The sequence below is a fragment of the Notechis scutatus genome, chromosome 1, assembly GCF_049901735.1.
Source record: "Notechis scutatus isolate UNSWTSFEM ecotype Mainland chromosome 1, rNotScu1.2, whole genome shotgun sequence".
In the NCBI taxonomy this organism is placed as follows: Eukaryota; Metazoa; Chordata; class Lepidosauria; order Squamata; family Elapidae; genus Notechis; species Notechis scutatus.
Genome location: NC_142009.1, coordinates 42,849,892 through 42,871,783, shown reverse-complemented (window position 1 = coordinate 42,871,783; position 21,892 = coordinate 42,849,892). Strand labels below are relative to the sequence as shown.

General features: G+C 37.6%; 1 protein-coding gene across 8 annotated transcripts in view; it reads right to left on the bottom strand.

Annotated features, from left to right (window-relative positions):
* KLHDC3 (kelch domain containing 3) overlaps nt 1–21,892 on the bottom strand; it is a 58,549-nt gene that overhangs the window by 29,330 nt on the left and 7,327 nt on the right. For 3 of the 8 annotated variants that reach the window (XM_087962313.1, XM_087962303.1, XM_087962295.1), the window contains 7 exons: nt 9,879–10,133; nt 8,405–8,581; nt 2,403–2,518; nt 1,303–1,350; nt 1,137–1,208; nt 737–950; nt 384–470 (listed from right to left, as the gene is read on the bottom strand). In XM_087962313.1, the coding sequence (XP_087818439.1) occupies nt 384–470; nt 737–950; nt 1,137–1,208; nt 1,303–1,350; nt 2,403–2,518; nt 8,405–8,581; nt 9,879–10,032 (868 nt within the window). In that variant the 5' untranslated portion in view covers nt 10,033–10,133. Of the gene's footprint in view, nt 1–383; nt 471–736; nt 951–1,136; nt 1,209–1,302; nt 1,351–2,402; nt 2,519–8,404; nt 8,582–9,878; nt 10,134–21,243; nt 21,358–21,892 lie in introns of those variants that run through there. The other 5 variants (XM_087962346.1, XM_087962337.1, XM_087962320.1 and 2 more) reach the window with 3 other exon arrangements.

Sequence of the window (21,892 nt, the reverse complement as noted above, 5' to 3'; positions counted from 1 at the left end):
ATGACCATTGCACCATCTTCACAGTTACAAGATCGCAATTTGTGTGTTTGGCAACCATCTTGCATTTACAACTGGTTGCAGAGGCCTGCAGTCACGTGATTGCAATGTTTGGCTGATTTCTGACAAATAATAGCCATTGAGGATGTTGGAGTTGCTTAATGATTTGTGTATAATTTGTTTAACCACCATGTTATTTGCTTAATGACCACCATAAAATTGTCATAACGTTACAATGACTTACGACATAAATTCTGATAGCAATTGTGGTAGTAAGTCGAGGACTACCTGTAATCAGCTCAGTACATCATTATACTTCTGATCATAAAAGAGATTTCTAAAATCTCCTGCCAATCAAGTACCAATGAAAGGAGCGAGTTTAATACCTGGATCAAATTTCCAAAGATCATGGAAGTGTCTGTTCAGGCGTGCATTATAGCCACCAAATATATATAATTCTCCATTGTAGCCAACTGTAGAATCAGAGAAAAGACAGGTCAGAATAACTTCAAAAGCAGGAGCGATGGACAGAAAGATAAGCAACTGATTTTTTTTTTTCTTGTTCACTGTTCTTTCAACTCAGTTGAGCTTTTGGCATTTCCCTCATAACAGATACACATGACTAATTATAGAAAGACATAAAAATATAGACAGAAAACACAGAACAGTATATGACCTTCTGAAGACATTTGTTTGATCTACCACTTAGATATGTATTTTATGGAGTGTTACAGCTTACATGCTGAATGGCTTCGTCTGCCTTCAGGGAGAAGAGGAGTGGGAGGAGAATCCAGCCAAGAGTTTGTGTCTGTGTCAAATACTTTGATTCGGTTACAGTAAATCTCATTGTTGGAATGGAATGGCCCAAAGCGATCTGCTCTTCCCCCAAACACATACATCTTTGTCCCAATTATTGTGGCTGAATGGAAATCTCTCCATCGAGCTGGTGTGCCCTGAAAAAAAAAAATCTTGTTAGAGGCAGTCAAAGGAAAGTTAACTTTTGGAATAAAAGAAGTAGAAGGGTATGGGATCTGAGTATTCATAATCCAACTGATTTTTAACCCATAGCAGACAGAGGCTAAACTAGAAATAGGATCACTTAATGAGAAAAAAAATACATTCTTTGCATATATACTGACCTTAGTGCAGATCAAACTCCACATCATGTTGCTACTGTCAAGTTTATGGATGTCATTTGAAAAACAATCAGCCTGAAAGAAAAAGCATTGATTAAACTGCAGTACTTGACTTGTCGAAACAGAATTTGCGAACTGAATCTAGGATTCCTAAAGAGATATTGGTTACCTTGTTCCCAGACAAGAAAACTCTTGAATTTAATTCTTCAAGATTTCCCTGTGGAATTAGAATATATTCAGGGAACTATAAGAAGTGGGTAAAAAACAAAGCACCTGTTCAGAGGTTAGATTATCGAAATCTCAAAATGAATACAGAATTACAAGCTGTGTGGGCTTTACCACTGTTGTCATCATAAAACTATCTCCATTCTACAGACACCAAAAGTAAACAATGGATATTAAATTCATTGTCAGTAATACCCAAGGTTCTGAACACCTTCTCTAAATCAATTGCCTTTTAAAATAATAAAGCTGAACCTAACTTGTTCTCAGCAATGCAAATTTAATGGAACTCACTAGGTTAGCCCCCAACTCCCCAAAACCTCAAGCCAAATATTCTGAATGGAATCAGTACTAACTTTTAAAAGATACAATTTGGATGTTCTTGCCATGAATTTGGGGAGTTTAGAATTACCATAAAAGAAGACCAAGTATTTGGAGTTATAGATTCGTATCCTAAATTACTACTTTGTTTCTGCAGTTTTCTTCAGAGGACATCATAGCATTCTGCAGGTTAATTCTGCAGATTCGTTGAAAATGGTTCTAATTTTAATGCTATTGCTAACCTAGCTGTAACTATGATCCATCATATATAGTCATCAGAAACACCAGAAAGGTCCAACAGGTTATTTTATAGATATAGGCTTAATATTTGATACAACCACAGGACCTAACAGTCTTTATTTAAAACAGTCTGAACAGTAAAGACAAAGATGTCTGAAATGTCAATAAATAAACCAGTTATCTGTTATTATTGTTATTCATCTGTTTCTCAGTAGTACGATCAGCCTGCAAAAATATTAACAAACAGATTTTAGCTCAAAGCCAAGATATGGATATTTTATTCAGAGCTGGACATCTTGAAATAAACCTTACTGTATTTAGTGAGTCTTATTTCTAACTTTAATAGCAATTTAGCATTATTTTCAGACGGTGTAAACATAAGGCTATCACCAGCAACTTTAGCAGACTTTACTTTTCACAGATGTATTTAAATATTGAAAGCAAGTAGATCTGCATATAATTGGTACAAACTTTAAAACAACTTACCAGTTGCTCATATCCTCCAAAAATATACATGCTCTTTCCCAAGACACATGCTGAATGTCCATCCCTTGCTCCTGGAACCATTCCAGAAACTTTTGGAGTAAACCACTTGTGTGTGCCTAATACATAAAAATAAAAAAGTGGAGATATATCAACTATATTTAGTGGTCACAGAATGGCATGCTCAAGAATATGTGACAAAAATTCATAACTCTTGGAGGGAAAATCATTAAAGTATACAATCTTTTTCTGCATGAAAACTCTATATAAAGCATACCAAACAATGTTATGTGCCAAACCTATACAGTAGTTCATAAAAAATTCTCTAAATCCATTAGTTATTGGCTTTATTATTATGTTATCATAGATTAACATTACGAACTATCTCACAGGGAGGTTTGAATCCTTTTGGGAAATGACTAAATGAAGATGTATTTTTCACCACCAATGAAAAGTATCCTGTGCATATACTTCTAAGAATAACAGCAATGAAAAGTGTGCAAATTTTAAGGCAACACCTATCCTGAAAAGTCCCATTTCCCTCCCCTCAAGAGCACACATAATCCTTGGAGAGTCCTTGAGCATAGTTGGCAGTCAGTTTTTAGGCTTGATCCAGGATGCAGCAACAGACTGTCCTATAAAAACTCTATCCCACAAAGGTCTTTCATAACTTGGCTTTCAACCATAGCCATTCAACAAACTTGTCCTCTAGCCCAATGTAAGTTCATAATGAGAAGCCAAATCTTGTTCTATACAAGTATATGCAGGTAGCCTGCAATTTACAACCATTCATTTAGTGACTGTCTGAAATTGGAACAGCACTGGAAAAACAGTGCCTACCGTCCCTGTCCTATTGTCCCCATTTATTCGTACCTATTTCCTGTATACTTACTCATGTTTATACTTATACCTATTATCTTGTAAGTGATTGACAAATCAAATAAATAAATAAAAAATAAAACTGGTCCTTGCATTTGCAACAAACCCAACATCCTGATGCTGTTGGATAAAGGACTTTCTTACTAACAGATCCCAAACTGTTAGGATTGACAGCTATTTTTCCTCTACTCTTGCTCTCAGCACTGGCTCTCCACAGGGTTGTGTGCTCAGCCCCCTTTTGTATTCACTCTACACCTATGACTCTACTCCATCTTATCCCACTAACTCTATAATAAAATTTGCAGACGACACCACATTGGTGGGACTCATATCAGAAGAAGACGAGACGGCCTATAGGTCAGAGGTTCTCAGACTGGTCTTGTGGTGCAAGGGTCATAACCTCGCTCTGAACATCAAAAAGACCAAATAATTGATTATAGACTTCAGACAATGCAAAGCAGAGCCTCTCCCACTATATATCAATGGAGATTGTGTGGGAAGAGTTCATAGTTTTAAATTTCTAGGAACTCATATTTCCGACAACCTTACTTGGTAGGTCCACATTATGGCCACTGCAAAGAAGGCCCAACAGTGCCTGCACTTTCTGAGGCTGCTGAAAAAGTCGTCTGGGTGAGAAGTTGCTGGTTACTTTTTACTGTTCTACCATCAAGAGCATTTTGGCATACTGTGTAACGGTATAGTATGCTGGATGTTCTGTAGTGGATAAGAAGATGCTCCAGAGAGTTATAAACACAGCACAAAAAATCATCGGTTGCCCTCTTTTTTCTTTGGAAGAGATTGCGAAGACCAGACTCCTCCCTAGAGCACTAAAAATCTCCACAGACCATTCTCATCCTGGTCATTCATATTTCGAATTGTTACCATCAGGGAAACGTTATAGGTGTCTTAAAATGAGGACTAATAGACTGAAAAACAGTTTCTTTTCCAAGGCAATAATTGTCTTGAATCAAACAGTACATTTGTGATTTAGTTCTATGTATAAAGTGGCATTTTTCAACAATCTAACTTAATATATGTTTTAAATAGGTTTTAGACTAGGTATTATTATTATTATTATTATTATTATTATTATTATTATTATTATTATTATTATTATTATTACTATTATTATTATTATTTTAATTTTTAAATACTCTGTAGTGTGATTGTGTTGTGGTCTTTGGAGCACTGTGCTGGAGTAGCTTTCAAATTTCATTATATTTGTAGAATGCAATGACAATAAAGGTCTTCTCTTCTCTTCTCTTCTCTTCTCTTCTCTTCTCTTCTCTCCTCTCCTCTCCTCTCCTCTCCTCTCCTAATCAAAATTTGGTTGCTTGGCAACTGGCATGTATTTACAATGACTGCAGCATCTCAAGGTCATGTAATTACCATTTGCAACAGTGACAGCCATTTTCTGACATGCAAAGTCAATGAGGAAAGCCAGATTTGCTTAATGACCGCATGACTGACTTAACGACTGCAATAATTCGCTTAACAATTGTGGCAAAAAAGTCATAAAATTGGAAACAACTCACTTAACCATCGCCTTGCTTAGTAACAGAAATTCTGGTCCCAACTGTTGTCATAAGCTGACCATATTTAGATTTCTAAATTCAGTTGAGTATTATCCCTAAGGACTTTTACCAAGTGCAACAGACGAAATTAGAGCTGTGACATCTAATCTGGATGGCATTTGTAAGCTAGCAAAGGACAGTGCCCTGCATAATAGGCTCAGGGCCTGAAGTGACTCATATGGGATTTCTTTTTCTTTTCCCTCAAGAAGAATAGGCTTACTACATTTGCTTTCCAGGGATGATAGGAACAAGGCTGCCTAGGATTTTGAACTGTGACAGTTCCTATGTTGCTTTGCAATACTCCTTGTGAACATTATCTGTCTAATATAATATATAATGGAGCTATTTCTGCTCCTTACAAAAATGTAGAAGAGAAGTATTAGCACTCTCAGTGTTACTATTATTATTTATTAAATGTGTTATGGAAGCCCATTACAGTAAACTCAATACCACAGTCATTTACAAAAGAACTACACACAACTTTTCTAACTGAATTCTTTTCTTTTTAATACATTATTTATTAAATTTCCTTAAAAAATAAAAATATAGAATTAAAAGTTAGAAAAATGAGAAAAATGCAAAAAGAAGGGAAAGAATGACTCAACTTTCTTTAGTGTGTAGAATGCAAAACAAAAAAACAAAAACCCCTCAACCTTTTGCTTTATATTTCACAACATTTCAAGCCATTTCTAAAATTATAACATTACAAAGCCACCCAGAGTCACTTGGTAGGGGAAATGAGCGGCATAAAAATTTGAATAAATAAAAATAAATAATAAACATAAACTCATTCTAATAATCAAAATCTAAAAACAAAGTTTCTTTTTTAGTTTTAAGCAGAAAGTCCAGAAGTGATTTCCAAGTAGAAACAAAACTAGACATATTCTTTTCGTTAAAACAATTTTGCCACCAACACTAATTCAATCACCTTTATCATTCACTCTTCCATAGTGGGAACTGATGAGTCTTTCCAGTTTTCTAACTGAGCTCTATTTATATTTCTCCACTTTTCCCCTCTTTCATATTAGACAATGTACCCAACTGCTAAGATCAATTTGGTACACAATTTCTTGTTTGTTTCTTAAGACAATTTGCTCGGATAATTTGTTACTTTATTTCTTTGGGTGAGTATTTACTATATTTTTGATTTTTCTGAACTTTCATGTTATCAGAGCTTCACTTGAGTCTTATTGATACAGACAAGTAGTCCAAGTGCAAAAAATATCTCCAAAGTTTGAAGCTTGTTTTATTTATTTCATAAAGTCATCCAATCTGTGACAGTGTGGGAAAAAAAATAACGCTGTCTCTTACATTCAGTGACTTACTGTACCACTTTTTAGTCACAAAAACTGCAATCAAATGTTCCTTATACTTGATTATCAAGCTCCTATTTCACTATGTAATTCTGTCCCATTCCTCTATGACATCTTTAACTCAGTAACATATGAATTTTTCACCATAAATTGCTCATTTCAGATCTTCTGATAATAGTTCTGAAAGTTAAATCTGGAGTTTAGTCTCACTATTTCAAAATATTCAGTTTGTTTATCTTCATCTGTTCTGTTCTGGACTTGCTTGTAAGTTTGAGACCACTGTCTTGCTACATGACCCATTTGCACCAGATTCATCTAAGTGATGATTAAATGTTTTTTCTTATAGAATTTTCTTATACCAAACATCATCCATGCTCCTGCCAATAATGAAAAATTGACTAGCTCCTGAGCAGTGGTGGGATTCACATTTTTTTACTACCAGTTCTGTGGGCGTGACATGGTGGGCATGGCAGAGGAAGGATACTGTAAAATCTCCAGTCAGAGGTGGTATTTGCCGGTTCTCTGAGCTTCTCAAAATTTCTGCTACCAGTTCTCCAGAACTGGTCAGAATCTCCTGAATACCACCTCTGGTCCTGAGGCAACCAAATATCCCCAAACACACTACTACATCTATGCCTGCCCATTTTATTAGGAATTCAGTGTTTGAGTTCCATCAATCAAAATAATACCTATGTGCCCCCAAATTCCACTTTTTATTCATCTACTTATGCATATGACATTTTTATAGAAATCTGAAGAATCATTTAAATCCTTTTTTGCAAATTTGAGGTGAACATGAATATTCCTCTTAAGGCTACGGTTTCTACCTTCCTTTTCTCCTATGAATCCCATTTTGAACCAGTGCTTTTCTGATAATAAAATAATGTCTGCTGACTCTAATCAAGTCAGGAGTAATTATGATAGGAAATCACTCTTGGATAAATGCATTTATAACTGTTCACAATGCTTTTGCTTTCTGAACCAACGGCATTACAGAATTTTAGAAATGGATTTGTAATGTTTCTATATTTTTAGCATCAAGATTTATAGAAGTCTTCAGAAATTTCTTCATAATCTCTGTGGTGAGAACCCTATTGTCCTGGTAGGCCAAGTCTGTTTTATTTAGAGCAGTATGTCCTAAAATAGTCCCAATTATTTAATGAAGAATTTACATAACTGCCTCTAATTAACCTTTTAAGCAATGGGATCTTTGGATCATTTTTCACAATAAATAAATGAACAAGTATGTTTTGGCTCATTGGTTTAATTAGCTGTAAGATTTGGGTAGAGAAGAAATCATAATTTAAGTCATATTTATGCAGAGATATTGAAAATTCAAAAGGGTTCATCAACTTTACTATTGTATAATTTATATATCTTATTTGCTCATTTTGTCTATCCTTTTTCTACACACACACACACACACACACACACACACACACACACACAAAGAATGCATTAGCTACTGCATCATATTCGTTTCCTCCACAAACACATGCTACTCCATTTGTACCCAGTGTACTTGAGGCTGTCTTCACAGAAAGCTCAACTTGTTAGAGCTTCCAAAAAGAGGCATTTAACATTTTGGAGGCATAGAATTCTACTGTGCCAAGCTAAAGAGACAACTATGCAGTCAACAGAGAAACACAGAGAATATTGGTTTCTAATGAGTTTAAACACAAATAGTTTCAATCTCATTAGTTTATAATCATCTATTATTACTATTAGCCTCATTATCAATGAAGCTGATTTTAACTTAGAAGGAAAGGTAATTTCAGTAATGATAAGAATACAGTTCATTACTTGCCACAATATATTAATGAAGCTGGATTTACACTAAGAATAAAAATGAAGTAGAATAGAAAGTAATTACATTAATAAATGGTTCCTAAATACTTGAGTAATTTAGAAATAATACATGTAATATTTATTATTAGTGGGCAACTTATTGAGATAACTTGGGTGTATAATTTAGAAGTGTTTACATGTAAAATTTAAATATTTAAAGTATACAATTAAAGTTTAAAACATAATAAAGTAGTAATTATTAACAATAATTCTTCATTTATAATTAACACATTTGGCTTACTCAGTTTGATATCATGACCATTGCTATCTGCCATCATTACTCCATCAATATCATGTCAATAAGAGATAAATGGCACAAAAGGTTTGTCCTCTCTGCCTTTACAAGCATGTGATAGTGAAAGTTATATGGAAGCAAGACAACACCACTTACTGACGTCAAAGGCATATAATACATTGCAAGCTCCTTCAGTATCATTACGGCCTCCCCAGATGTAGATAGTGTCATCAATCAGCACCGCAGAATGCCCATATCTCATATAAGGAACTTCTCTCACATGGTCCCTGCTGTTTGTCCACACTGGGGGTAGTTTGGTCCAGCGCAGTGAGACTATTAGAAAAAAGCCCAGAAAGTTCTATCAATCAATCAATCAAAAATAAAAATCATAATTCATTAAGATAAGAAAGAGAAACTGCACTATATAATTTTACTATAACTGTATATTTATATAATTATATTTGTTTTCTTAAGTTTTCGGGTATTACATGTATGGTATTCAGCTTTGTAGAGTATTTCACGTCATTATAGTTGTGCTTTTAAAGTTGTAGCTACAACTTTAAAAGCACAACTATAATGACGTGGGAAAATACCCGAACAAAGCTGAATACCATAATTATATTTATATATACTTATAGAATATATCACATACTATACTTATAATTATAGTATAATAGTATAATAGTATAAGTAAGAATGACCAAACTGGTTAATGGAAAAGGGTGATAAAAATTCCTGGTAACCACCTGCATAGAGGGAAACAATAGAAAATAACATGTTCCATCATTTCAATTTAGGGTTAGGGTGGACTAAATTACTATCCTTAGTTGTACCCATACCACATGTAGCGTTTTCCATGATATCAGTCAGTTTTTCACACATTTTAAGCAGCAGTTGTACCATAGACATGACAAACTCAGTATACTGTACAAACTAATTTTGGACCAGCTTATCAGTTGCTAGGATTCTATCAATTACTTTATTTGTTAATGGTTTTATCCGCTGTGTTCTATAATTGTTGATTTTAATGTTTTAATATCTTTATGATGTAAGCTCCCCAGAGTGGTTAGACATGAGATGGGAGGCAAATAAATTCCATAACTAAATAAATAACCTAAAAGGTATATGCAGAGTACTGGCACCTCAGGATTATATAGATAATGGGAAACTACATAGGATTCCCTTATGAATTTATCTAACATTTCTTACTAAATAAACAATAAGGAGAGCTTTGATTTTCTTGAGATACAAGCTGATGTATTACACAGTTCAAATATGGCAAATAAACACTTAATAATATTAAAAATCAGTAAATGGTCTCCTGCAATATACTAATAACCTGGCACTTCCATTTTTCTCCAAAACACGATATTGTTTTACCTATGCTTCCCCTAAATATATAATTTTACTAAAAAGGAATCATGTAACATTTTAATATGAGAAATTCATCTGTCTCATCCCCATAATTGAACATTTTTAAATTATCAGTAACCTCATCTATGCTTGATTGCTGACATATTAAATTAAAATCAATTAACATTCAATAAACATAAACATATGCATTTGATTTTTTTTAAAATAAAGCATAATTAAATCCCGTTTCTCTAAACCTTAACATTCATCAACTTACCTGCATTAAATACATGAACATCAATCTGTCGTAGAGTCTCATAATCTTCACCAGAACAGTAACCACCAAAAGAGTAGACTTTATGTCCAACAGCCACAGCAGCGTGGTTTACTCTTCGAGGCCCACCTTCTAAATGAACTGTCCACCGTAACATTCCCTTTTATGAGTGTTCAATCCTTCCAAGTTATCGGTAGAGGCATTAGATTTTAGTGCCAATAAGGCTAGCCAATCATATTAGGTCATAGCCACAGAAATCTGCAGATTAAAAAAAACAAAAAACCAGAATGTTTAAAATTCAGTCTGAATCTAAATACAGCACTTGTCACACAAAGTAAGGTTTTAAACAATTGTTTTGAACATTATGCATTTCTTTCATTAATACTGGGATCAGTTAAAAATAATTTACACTCCAAGATAGCAGCATATACCACAAACTATAATCAAAAACATATGTAACTGATACCAAAATGGTAACATACATATAACCATAATCACACGATTATAAGTTAACCTTTATTGTCACTTTTTTCTGTAAACACACTGGCACACATTAAAAAATTAAATTCTGATGCCCACTCTCAAAAAAGAACACACACAAACACCCCCCAATATCCATACCCATTCTCATACATGTACATACATATACATGAGAATATATATATATATATATATATATATATATATATATATATATATATATATATATATATATATATATATATATATATATATTCTTAAGTTTTCTGGTACTTACATGTATGGCCTTCAGCTTTGTTCGGTATTTTCCCACGTCATTATAGTTGTGCTTTTTAAAGTTGTAGCAACGTTTCAGCAGAATCTCATCTGCCATCATCAGGCTTCTGTATTGTGTCCGTCTGTGAGTCAGACTTTTACAGTGGTTTCAGATTTAAATTTGGGGCAGCCTATTGCTGTGCCAGAATGGTTTTTTCTTCATCCTGATTGGTTGGGAGTCTTGGTCTGTGTTTATTGGTCTCGGAGTTTGCTGTGTTCTGCTTGATTGGTGTCTCTAATATCTTCTGTCTGTTTTTTTGGCTCTTTTTGTATCTTGATTGGCTGGCAGCATTGTGTTACTTTATTGGAGGTCTTTAGTGCAGCTTGGCTTCGGGTAAATGGACGGCTATCAGTTAGGAAGCTGGGTTTCATCTGGGTGCCTGGTTGGGATGTGTTTGAGCTGGAGGTATCAGGGGGGATCTGTTTGTGCCCAGGTGTTTGCCTGGCTTGTGGTGTGGAGATTTTTTTGTTTGTGAGTGCAGGCTTCCAAATGATTGACAGCCTGGTGGAATCATCTCTTCTGTTCATGCTTTCTGGTTACTAGAACCAAACGCCTGGCAGACAAGACACACATTAAGACTGAACTATGCACCCTGACTAAAATATTGACAGCCAACGGCTTCCACAAAAGCAAAATCACCAACTTGATCCACAAAAACACACTGAGACATAATAGAGACCCAGAAGATGAACAGACCCATGGAACAGCTGTCCTGCCCTACATAAGAGGCACTACAGACAAAATTAGTAAGATACTATACAGACACCACATCAAGACTGCCTTCAAAACAAACAGAAAAATAGCAGCCATCCTCAGAAACCCCAAAGACAAAATTGACCTGGAAAACCAAGGCATATACGAAGTCCCCTGTGCATCATGCCCGGCCACATACATTGGACAGACCAATAGAAGAATAAGCACCCGCCTGGATGAACACAAAAATGCAGTCAAAAAGCTGGAACACACTTCCTCACTAGTCCAACACATGGAAGCCACAGGTCATAGCATCAACTTCAATGGCACCAAAACCCTAGCCACTATAGAAAATTCCAGCCACAGAATCATCAGAGAAGCCATAGAGATTGAAAAAAGACCAGAAAGCATGAACAGAAGAGATGATTCCACCAGGCTGTCAATCATTTGGAAGCCTGCACTCACAAACAAAAAAATCTCCACACCACAAGCCAGGCAAACACCTGGGCACAAACAGATCCCCCCTGATACCTCCAGCTCAAACACATCCCAACCAGGCACCCAGATGAAACCCAGCTTCCTAACTAATGATAGCCGTCCATTTACCCGAAGCCAGGCTGCACTAAAGACCTCCAATAAAGTAACACAATGCTGCCAGCCAATCAAGATACAAAAAGAGTCAAAAAAACAGACAGAAGATATTAGAGACACCAATCAAGCAGAACACAGCAAACTCCGAGACCAATAAACACAGACCAAGACTCCCAACCAATCAGGATGAAGAAAAAACCATTCTGGCACAGCAATAGGCTGCCCCAAATTTAAATCTGAAACCACTGTAAAAGTCTGACTCACAGATGAACACTATACAGAAGCCTGATGATGGCAGATGAGATTCTGCTGAAACGTTGCTACAACTTTAAAAGCACAACTATAATGACGTGGGAAAATACCCGAACAAAGCTGAAGGGGGTATTTATATGTATGGTATTCAGCTTTGTTCGGGTATTTTCCCACGTCATTATACTTGTGCTTTTAAAGTTGTAGCAACGTTTCGGCAGAATCTCATCTGCCATCATCAGGCTTCTGTATAGTGTAGTGTTTGTCTGTGAGTCAGACTTTCACAGCCGTTTCTCTTTTAAATTTGGTGCTAGCCTACGCTATACAGAAGCCTGATGATGGCAGATGAGATTCTGCTGAAACGTTGCTACAACTTTAAAAGCACAACTATAATGACGTGGGAAAATACCCGAACAAAGCTGAATACCATATATCTCCATTTTGAATTAATAGCAGAAAAAAGTGTCTTGAGAGTTAACAAGGCTGATATTATATGGTACAAAACTATTACAGAATCTAGTTGTTCTGCTTTGGATATTGTGAAGACTCCTCCCAGAATGTAACGAAGACAACCCAGTCATGGAGAGGATGTATAGATAGCATCCCTGACAATATTGTGGACTCTGGTCAGGCATCACTTATATGTCATGTCCAGGATAGAAGGAAGTGAACTTTTGATAATCTTTTATGCCTTCCTGTCCAAAACAGTAATACTTCCAAACCACACAGTAATATGACAGGATGCTTTCAATTTCCCTCTATAAAAGTGGTAAAGATGGGTGAATGAAGATGTGCTCTTCTTTTATGACATAGAAAATGCAGGTGGTGCTGTGCCCGCTTCACCAGTGTCTCACTGGTGTCTCACAGGTGAGCTACCAAACTAACCTGCTCATCAGATGCACACCCAGAAACTTGACAGTACTAACCATCTCCACAGGCAAATTGTTAATACACAGAGATGTATGGCTGTGCCTGCCTTTTCTGAAATTGAAAATGATTTCTTTTCCTTTTCCTACATTTAAAATCAGGCTGTTTTTATTACACCATTTCATCAAACCCTCTACCTCAGGGGTGTCAAATTCAAGGCTGGATCCACCTGCATGGCTATTCTGGAAACTGTAAGGGGCTGGCTTGCATCATTTCGGCCTGGTCCACAACATGCACACAGGCCCAGTTCTATGTCGCCGTGGTGCAGGGCAACAAAAGTAGTTTGTGGAATTTCAGTAAAAAAAATAGTTCAGACCTTCCAACCTCACGAGATCTTTTTTTTTTTTAATGAGAAGTTGGAAGGTCTGAACTTTTTTTTTTACCGTAATCCCACCGACTACTTTAGTTGCCCTGCATGGCGTGGCGGTGAACAGAGCTGGAAAGCACGTTAGTGAAGGGATGTGGCTGCCTTTGGGGGTTGGGGTGGGGGGGATTGAGGGTTTGGCATGGGTGGTCTAGCTGAAGGGCCCTCAGGTAAGGTGGGGTGGGTGGGGCAGCACCCATTACCTTGCTTCAGTCTTCTTTGTTCTTCACCACTTCTTCTCCTTGCTTAATGGAGCAGGAGGCTGAGCAATGCACTGGTGCAGCGGCCACAAAGTGAGGCAGTGGGGGTGGTGGAGGATGAAGTAAGGCGGAGGTGCAGAGATGCCTCCCATACCTTGCACTGGCTTACTTGAACACCGGCCAGGTACGGAAGCGCCACCACTGCCACTGCAGCAAGAGAGAGAGAGAGCAAGAGAGCTCTCCAACTTCTCTGTGTGTATGAGAGAGAGAGAGCTATCCATGCTTCAGCCAGGGCACCCAAGCTGCTGGCAGTGGCAGTGGCAGCAGGAGCCACTTGAGCAGCCATGATCCCCCCCTCCCCAACCAGCCAGCCCCGCCTGAACTACTCCCTGGCTCTTGCCGTTCTTCTCCTCACCTTTCCCACTCAAGCGGTGGCGGGCTCTACGAGACAACAGGGTCTCTTATTTCTCCCACAGTGCAGTGAGCACCAGCAGGCTGGATGTGGATGCGAGGCGCCTGGCCCCGCAGTGCATCCTCGCTCAGCTGAAAGCTTTGTTTCTGCCTTCAAACAGTAAGGCCAGTGCACGCAAGTGAGCAGCGCACCTGGGCCACGGATGGTGTTGGTTCCTGTGCCTGGCTGATTCCAATTCCATGGCCTGTCTGAGGGCAGGAACAAACCCTTCAACTGAACAAGGAAGCACTACGGGGCCAGGCCCCTGTCACCCTCATCCAGCCCGCTGGAGTTCACCTCACTGGGAGAGGAATGGGAGCTCATTCCACAGAGCCCACTGCCACTTGAGTGGCGGGGGGGAGGAGGAGGAGAAGAGCAACAAGGCTTTGCGCCAGCTGACTGGTCAGGCAGGGAAGTCAGGTGGTGCTGGCTGGCTGGAGAGGGGGAATCATGGCTGCTCAGATGACTGCCGCTGCCAGCAGTTGGAGTGCCCCGACTGTGTCCGAGCTGAAGAAAGCAGAGACACAGCAGCAGGCTTGCCTTCAAAGATCACTCTAAGCGTCCATTTGCACGCATACCCCATTTGCATGCAAGCGTGCTCTGTGGGACAATGAGGTTTCATTCTTCCCAGGCGCGGTGAACTCTAGAGGGCTGGATTCAGGTGGGAGCAGCGCACTTGAACAGTAAGGCCTGCATGTGCAAGCGATTAACACACCCAGGCCATGGATGGCATTGGTTTCTGCACCCGGTTGATTCTATGATGACCTTCCCAGCTCTGACCATGGGATGAGTTGTTGAAGATATAGAGAACCAGGTCGGGACAGACCATCTTAGAGAAAGTCTAATGTAGCTATGTGGTTGCTAATAGACAACACCAATTTGTTTGCACATAATTAATACAATTTGCCTTGAACATTTTTAGCTTTGTCCCTTAGGGTACTACCAAAGTTGATGGCCCTGGGGTAATCTGATGAATTAGATAAATTCATGAGCTTTTCATCACAACATTTTAATCAGTGTATTCTTAGTGCAATTTGAATCATTCCTCTTCATCATATAGCATCCTTATGAAAAAGTGTACTTTGAAACTAAATTATTAAAAATTGCTATTGAGAAGTACTTGGGCAATTTCACTAATATCTATTTTTCAATTATTATTTTCCTACTTTTAAAACAGATTTAGTCTGATTCTTTTATTTTTATTTATTTTTATTTTATTTTATTTATTTTCAAAGTGCATATGCATTTACATTTTAACAGTACTGTGTCAACATTTACATATATTTACAATTATATTCCATATCAAACCTTATTTCTCTTCTCTTAACATAAATACATTTTCCATACCTCATAAAACTCTAGTCTGATTTTTTTAAATTGCACTAATAATAAAATAGGAATTGTGAAAGGACACGAGCAAAAATAAAAACAAGTTTAAAAATCATATTCAAATCAAAATGTTTTCTTTATCTTCTCTTTGTAAAAGGGATTGACCCAACTCATATGGTGATTGAACACTATAATCTCAATCACCCCCAACTAGAGCCTAGAAATATCTTTCCTAAAATTCTCTAGTGCTGTCCCAGGGATAAGCAACCTCTGCCCATAGGGTTACATGCTATATTTGACCTAATTTTACAAGATGGTACTTCAGATTTCTGCCAAAAGTGATTTGCCCTGTGCCTGGAATGCTGCTATGTGTGGAGCATAGACAAAAATGAAGGGGAGTATTAGATACAAAAGGGATCATGATGAAAAGTATTAGAAGTGGACAAAGAATGCATATTTAGCTTGTAGCTCTTATCTACAATTCAGTTATATTTTTGAATAGAATACAGCATAAGGCAGGGTATCAAACTCACATCGTCATCACATGATGTATCGTGGCTTCCCCCCCCTTCACTATACTGGCCGTGGGTATGGCCAGCACGTGACACATCAGGCCCACGGGCCGGGAGTTTAACAGCCCTGGCCTAAGGAATTCAGCACAATCATTTTAATCACATAGTGCACATGTGTGAGAGAGGGACAAGAAGCCTTCTCAGGTGGATTCCATCCATAGAAGATTCAGATGAGGTACCAGGTAGATCCACTTTAAGGGACAAAGACCATCACACTGTATGCTCATCAGCATGATTCTAATCCAGAGATTTGACCATCTAGCTGCAATATATTTCAAGAGCCAAAGAGAAGGGAAGCCAGATTGTTTCAAAACAGCAACAAATCAAGACAAATCCTTTAAAAAATCCCTAAAAAAATCAAGACATCTTCTCATGGTTTTTACTCTCAAGCAAGCTAGCATATCAATCAAGGCTAATTACTGTTGATGGTGCTCAGGTACACTCTGGAAGTTCCCAGTCTAACAGCTTCTTCCTGAGATCAATAAGAGGCTAGAATCCATATCCATATCTTTATGTCTTTTATGATTTGAACTCCTTGGAAATTCTAATGTTTATCTGGTCTTGTCCAGTTGTTCTAAGTTTTGAACCTTAATTGTTAATTAGAACTTTGTGTGTCACAGAAATCAAGGGCTAAATTTCCATTTAATAGACAGTTTCTGCCATGACTGGTATCATACCGGACAATTTTGTGAGACAGCAATTTGCTCATATAACAAGCAACACAAAAATATGACGGAAATCTGGCTCAGATGCATGTGAAATACAGTCCCTGTTTTCCCTTGTTTGTCCAGTTTCCATCTTCTCTGCTTCACACAAATACACAAACAAACATACACACACCCCTCTTTGTTCAGTCATTCAGACACATAATCAATCAAGTTGAATACAGGTAGCTCTCGACTTATGACCACAATTGAGCCCAAAATTTCTGTTGCTAATTGAGACAGTGGTTAAATGAATTTTGCTCCATTTTACAATCTTTCTTGCCACAGTTGTTAAGTGAATCACTGCAGTTGTTAAATTAGTAATCCAGTTTTTAAGTGAATTGGGCTTCCTCATTGAATTTGTCAGAAGATCACAAAAGATGACCACACAACCTTAGGACACTGCAATGGTCAAATATGACCAATTGCCAAGCATCCAAACTCTGATCACATAACCATGCCATTTGTAACTTTGAACTGTTACTACATAAATGGTTGTGTCAAGGACTACATGTAGTCAATCAGAAAAATGTGCAGTTATTATAACCACAGGTAATTATATATACATATACATACATACACACACACATATAATTTCTTAAGGATGATCTATCAATTTTATAAATAAATAAATAAAATAAAACTATCAGTCAATGTGATATTTGCTGGCTGTTTATATACCGCAGCATGTCTTGCCAGTAGTGTTGGGGTGTTATTTTCTCCATAGTAGTTTCTTGATTAGGGCATTGTTTTCTTCTTGATTGTTTGTCTGATGTTAATTTCTACTTGTCTGATGCTGAAGAGGATTTGTTGTGGCCTTTTTGTTTTTCGCCTAGCTTTTTTATTGTCTCTTTTGAATGGTGGCTAAATGTCTCTGTTGATGGCTAACATATCTAAGTGCCAACCTTTCAGGAATTTCCTACTGATTTTAGATTTAGCTTCATCTAGAATGCTCAAAGTTTTCCAGTTGAAATTATGTTCTAGTCTGTCCATGTGTCTAAGTAGTTTTTAATCATGTTTTCTGACTATAATTGATGTTCATGGATGCCTCTGCTACTCTTATGCCTGTGCATCCTACCTAGTGGCTGTTACAGACAACAGATAACATATAATCAGAGTTGGAAGGGACCTCGTAGGTCATCTAGTCCAACCCCCCGCCCAAGCGGGAGACCCTACACCATTTCTGACAAATGGCATCCAATCTCTTCTTGAAAGTCTCCAGTGATGGCGCTCCCACAACTTCCGAGGACAAGGTGTTCCATTGGTTGATTGTTCTCACTGTCAGAAAGTTTCTCCTTATTTCCAGGTTAAATCTCTCCTTGTTCAGTTTCCATCCATTATTCCTTGTCTGCCTACAGGCGCTTTAGAAAATAGCTTGACCCCTTCCTCCCTGTGGCAGCCCCTCAAATATTGGAAGACCGCTATCATGTCTCCCCTGGTCCTTCTCTTTACTAGACTAGCCAAGCCCAGTTTCTGCAACTGTTCATTGTATGTTTTAGTCTCCAGTCCCCTAATCATCCTGGTTGCTCTTCTCTGTACTTTTTCTAGAGTCTCAACATCTTTGTGATAATGTAGTGACCAAAACTGGATGCAGTACTCTAGGTGTGGTCTTACTAAGGCTTTATAGAGTGGTATTAGTACCTCCCTTGATCTTGATTGTATCCCTCTGTTAATACGATTTAGGATTGCATTAGCTTTTTTGACTGCTGCTGCACACTGCTGGCTCACGTTTAGCTGGTTGTCCACTAAGACTCCAAGATCCCTCTCACAGTTACTGCTATTGAGCCTGGTTTCACCCAGTCTATATGTGTACTTTTGGTTTTTCTTGCCTAAATGTAGGACTTTACTTTTCTCTATATTGAATTTCATTTTATTAGATATGGCCCAGTGTTCTAGTCTGTCAAGATCCATCTGGATCTTGAGCCTATCTTCTTGGGTGTTAGCTATTCCTGCCAGCTTAGTATCATCTGCAAATTTGGTAAGTTGCATCCCACCAAGTTTCTGTTATTCCAACTATATCATATTTACCTTCATGTATTCGTAGTTTGAGTTCACCTTGTTTGTTCCGCAGATTTTGTGCATTTGTATATAGGCACTTGAGATCTTTATGTTTGACACTGTGTTTACTGTATACATCACCTGTGCTGTGCCTGCCTGTCCCTACTTTCTTGCCACCTGTTTGATTAGTGCACATGGCATGGCACTCACTATTAAATTCTTGGTTTTGGTTGGCATCAAGGTTGATAATCTTACCTGCACAAACATCTATTTTGCATGCACTGGTATCCTTATTAGTTTTAGGTTGCTGGGGACAGAGATGTTCTGAATCCATTAATTCTCTGTCCCCACTGTTCAGTTAAAATGTTTATCCAGGAAATCTGTGATTTTAATGCCAAGTAACTCAGTCCCTTTCTTTGATGGATGCAAACCATCTCTTTTATACAGTTTTTCATTGGACCAGCTACAGACATCATGACTAATAAAACCAAAGCCTTCCCTTTTACACCACTCCTTTAGCCACACATTAAACTCTGCTACATGCTGCCCTTTTCCTTTTTGTTCCTTGTATACTGGTAGAACCTCTGAAAAGATAAGCCTACAGTCCATATTACTAAGTTCATACCCCAAGCTCTGGAAGTCTTTCTGAAAGAAAGTACATCCTTCTGGGACAGATCATTTGTACCAAGATGTATAATAGCATCAACATCACAGTCCTTGCTGGCATACTTGACTATCTTAAGAATACGCTTCTTGTCTCTGGCAGTAGCACCTGGTAGACACCTGACCTCTTTCAAAACCTCAGTATTCTTTCCTAAATTTACATCCCTTGCAATTGAGTCCCCAACCAGAAGGTGGCTTCTCTTTTTGGATGCCTTGCTCTTCTTGTGTGACTGGTGCATTATACCTGCTTCACACTTTCTCCTTTCCAAAGTTCTTCTAGGACCATGATACCCGGCTTACTTAAGTTATCATTATCACAACTATCTTGACCTGTCACTTTAGTGTCCCTATTAAGGTCAGCAAGGGCATTGTATTTGTTATGCTGGGACACAGCAAAAGTTTTGTGTTTATGGTCCACAGCTCTCATCCTGCCAGATCCCATGGTTGTCCATACTGCCCTTTTCCTGTAGGATCTTTTTGGTAGTGGGGGCTGGTAGCATGGCAGCTCAATAGATGGCTGGATTGGGCACCTAATTTCTGCTTGGAGAGTACAGATTAGAGATTCTAGATAGGTAATCTGTCCATGTAGGCTAGTAATTTTTTTACAAAGAGGACAGTGTCCAAGTTTGAAAAGAGTACTGTTCTTATACTGTATGTTACAGATGATTCCTGTTTTTTTCTTCCTGGACTACTGGGTTTTTTAGTTTATTTAAGATGTTTTGGAGGTTTTAGTTGATTTGTGTACTATGGGTGTGATTGCAATAATCTGTTGGTTGCTTCTGAAATGTTTCTGATGTATGGCAGTGATATTCTATTTATAGCTTGTGTTGGTTGTGCTGTAATGGGTTGAGTGGTCATGCATGTTTTGATAAAGTATTATGGGTATGTGCAGATGTAAAGCTATGTAAGCCATAGGGTCATACAGGACAATCCCAAGCTTGTTCAGCCTCCCCTGATCAAAACTGGAAAGTAGCAGGAAATGTACACTTATCATAATATCCGTACTGACCTAATATTACAAATTATTTGGAATGTTAACAATTTAAGTAAATTATTTTGCCAACCTCAGAACACAAATGGTAATATTATGTTCAATTACATGTTCAATTGAAAGATAGCCCATGCTCAATTACATGTGCAACTGAGAGAAGGTGACATTACAAATAATCAGGTTTGCTTACATAGTAAGTTTGAAAAATTAATGTATACATTATACTTAGGATTGAGTATGAAAAGTTTCCAAAACTGCTTTCAACTATGCAAATCAAAATGATACACCAAAACATAATTTAGTTGTTGCAACATTTAAAAATGTTATTCAAACCTGAAGTACTCAGCATATTTCTCAGATCATATTGTAACAACAATATTCTTTATGCTTTAAAAAGTTTAAGATGGTAGGAACCTTTTTCAATGACCTTAAAATCTAAATCTTGTATATAGGGATATAGATAATATAGACAATAAAAGTTGTAACACAAAAAAAAACCAGTTCTACAAAACAAGTAAAAGCAAATAAAATAAACTTGATACCATAACATTTTAAAATTAATTTTTTAACTCCAAGAAGATACAGAAGAAATCAAAATAAAAGTAATACATAGAAAAGTACAAGTGTGTCAAGAGTTGTTAACAGTCTGACTTCTTCTGCATAACTTAAACAGTCTGGCTGTAAATATTCAGTTCTAGTGATTAATATTAACTCAGTTTCATTTTAGACCTGCAGGGATAAACAATTTTGATATTATTAATAATTTGCAGCAGTAACAAACCTCTACTTTTCTAATACCTTAATTTCTCAAATTTATGCAATGATATATAAATTCCCTACCATGCCGTGGCTTTAGTTCTTCCAGATATAAAACGTGAAAGGTTGTGGTTTTACCACATGGTTTAGAATATTAAAAATAGATCCAGACAGGTTGAAGCAGTCCATGCTGACTGTTCTATTTTAGGCACAATCCAACACCCTATTACATTCATAAGTAAATCTATCCAGTTCTTTTTTGCATTTCTGACTTCTGATTTATTCTTTTGGCTAATTATTCCAAGACAGCAGGATAGAAGCCAATAGTAACCATCTGTGATGAGCTTCAGTTCTAACAATTCTGGACTGATAGCTAGCTAGCATGAGTCACTTATAAACTAAGGCAGAAAAGTTGTAAACATCTAGAAGACTCCTGAGAAACAACAAACCTGGGCTTACTTTTATGCTATCACTCTCATAAAATCAGAACAATCTTCTTGGGTTAAGCTATAGGCAGATCTAATCCTGCTTTGTGACACACAATGGTTAAGTATCCATGTAAGGCAGTGGTGTCAAACTTGATTACATTGAGGGCCACATCACAGTTGTGTTTGACTTCGGGGTGTGTGTGGGGGCATGGTGGGTATGGCCAGCTCAACCTCACTCGTTTTGGGGGCACCTGTGGTGGCCCAGGAGGGGCTGGGAGGGATCCACTTTTGCTGGTAGTTTGTTT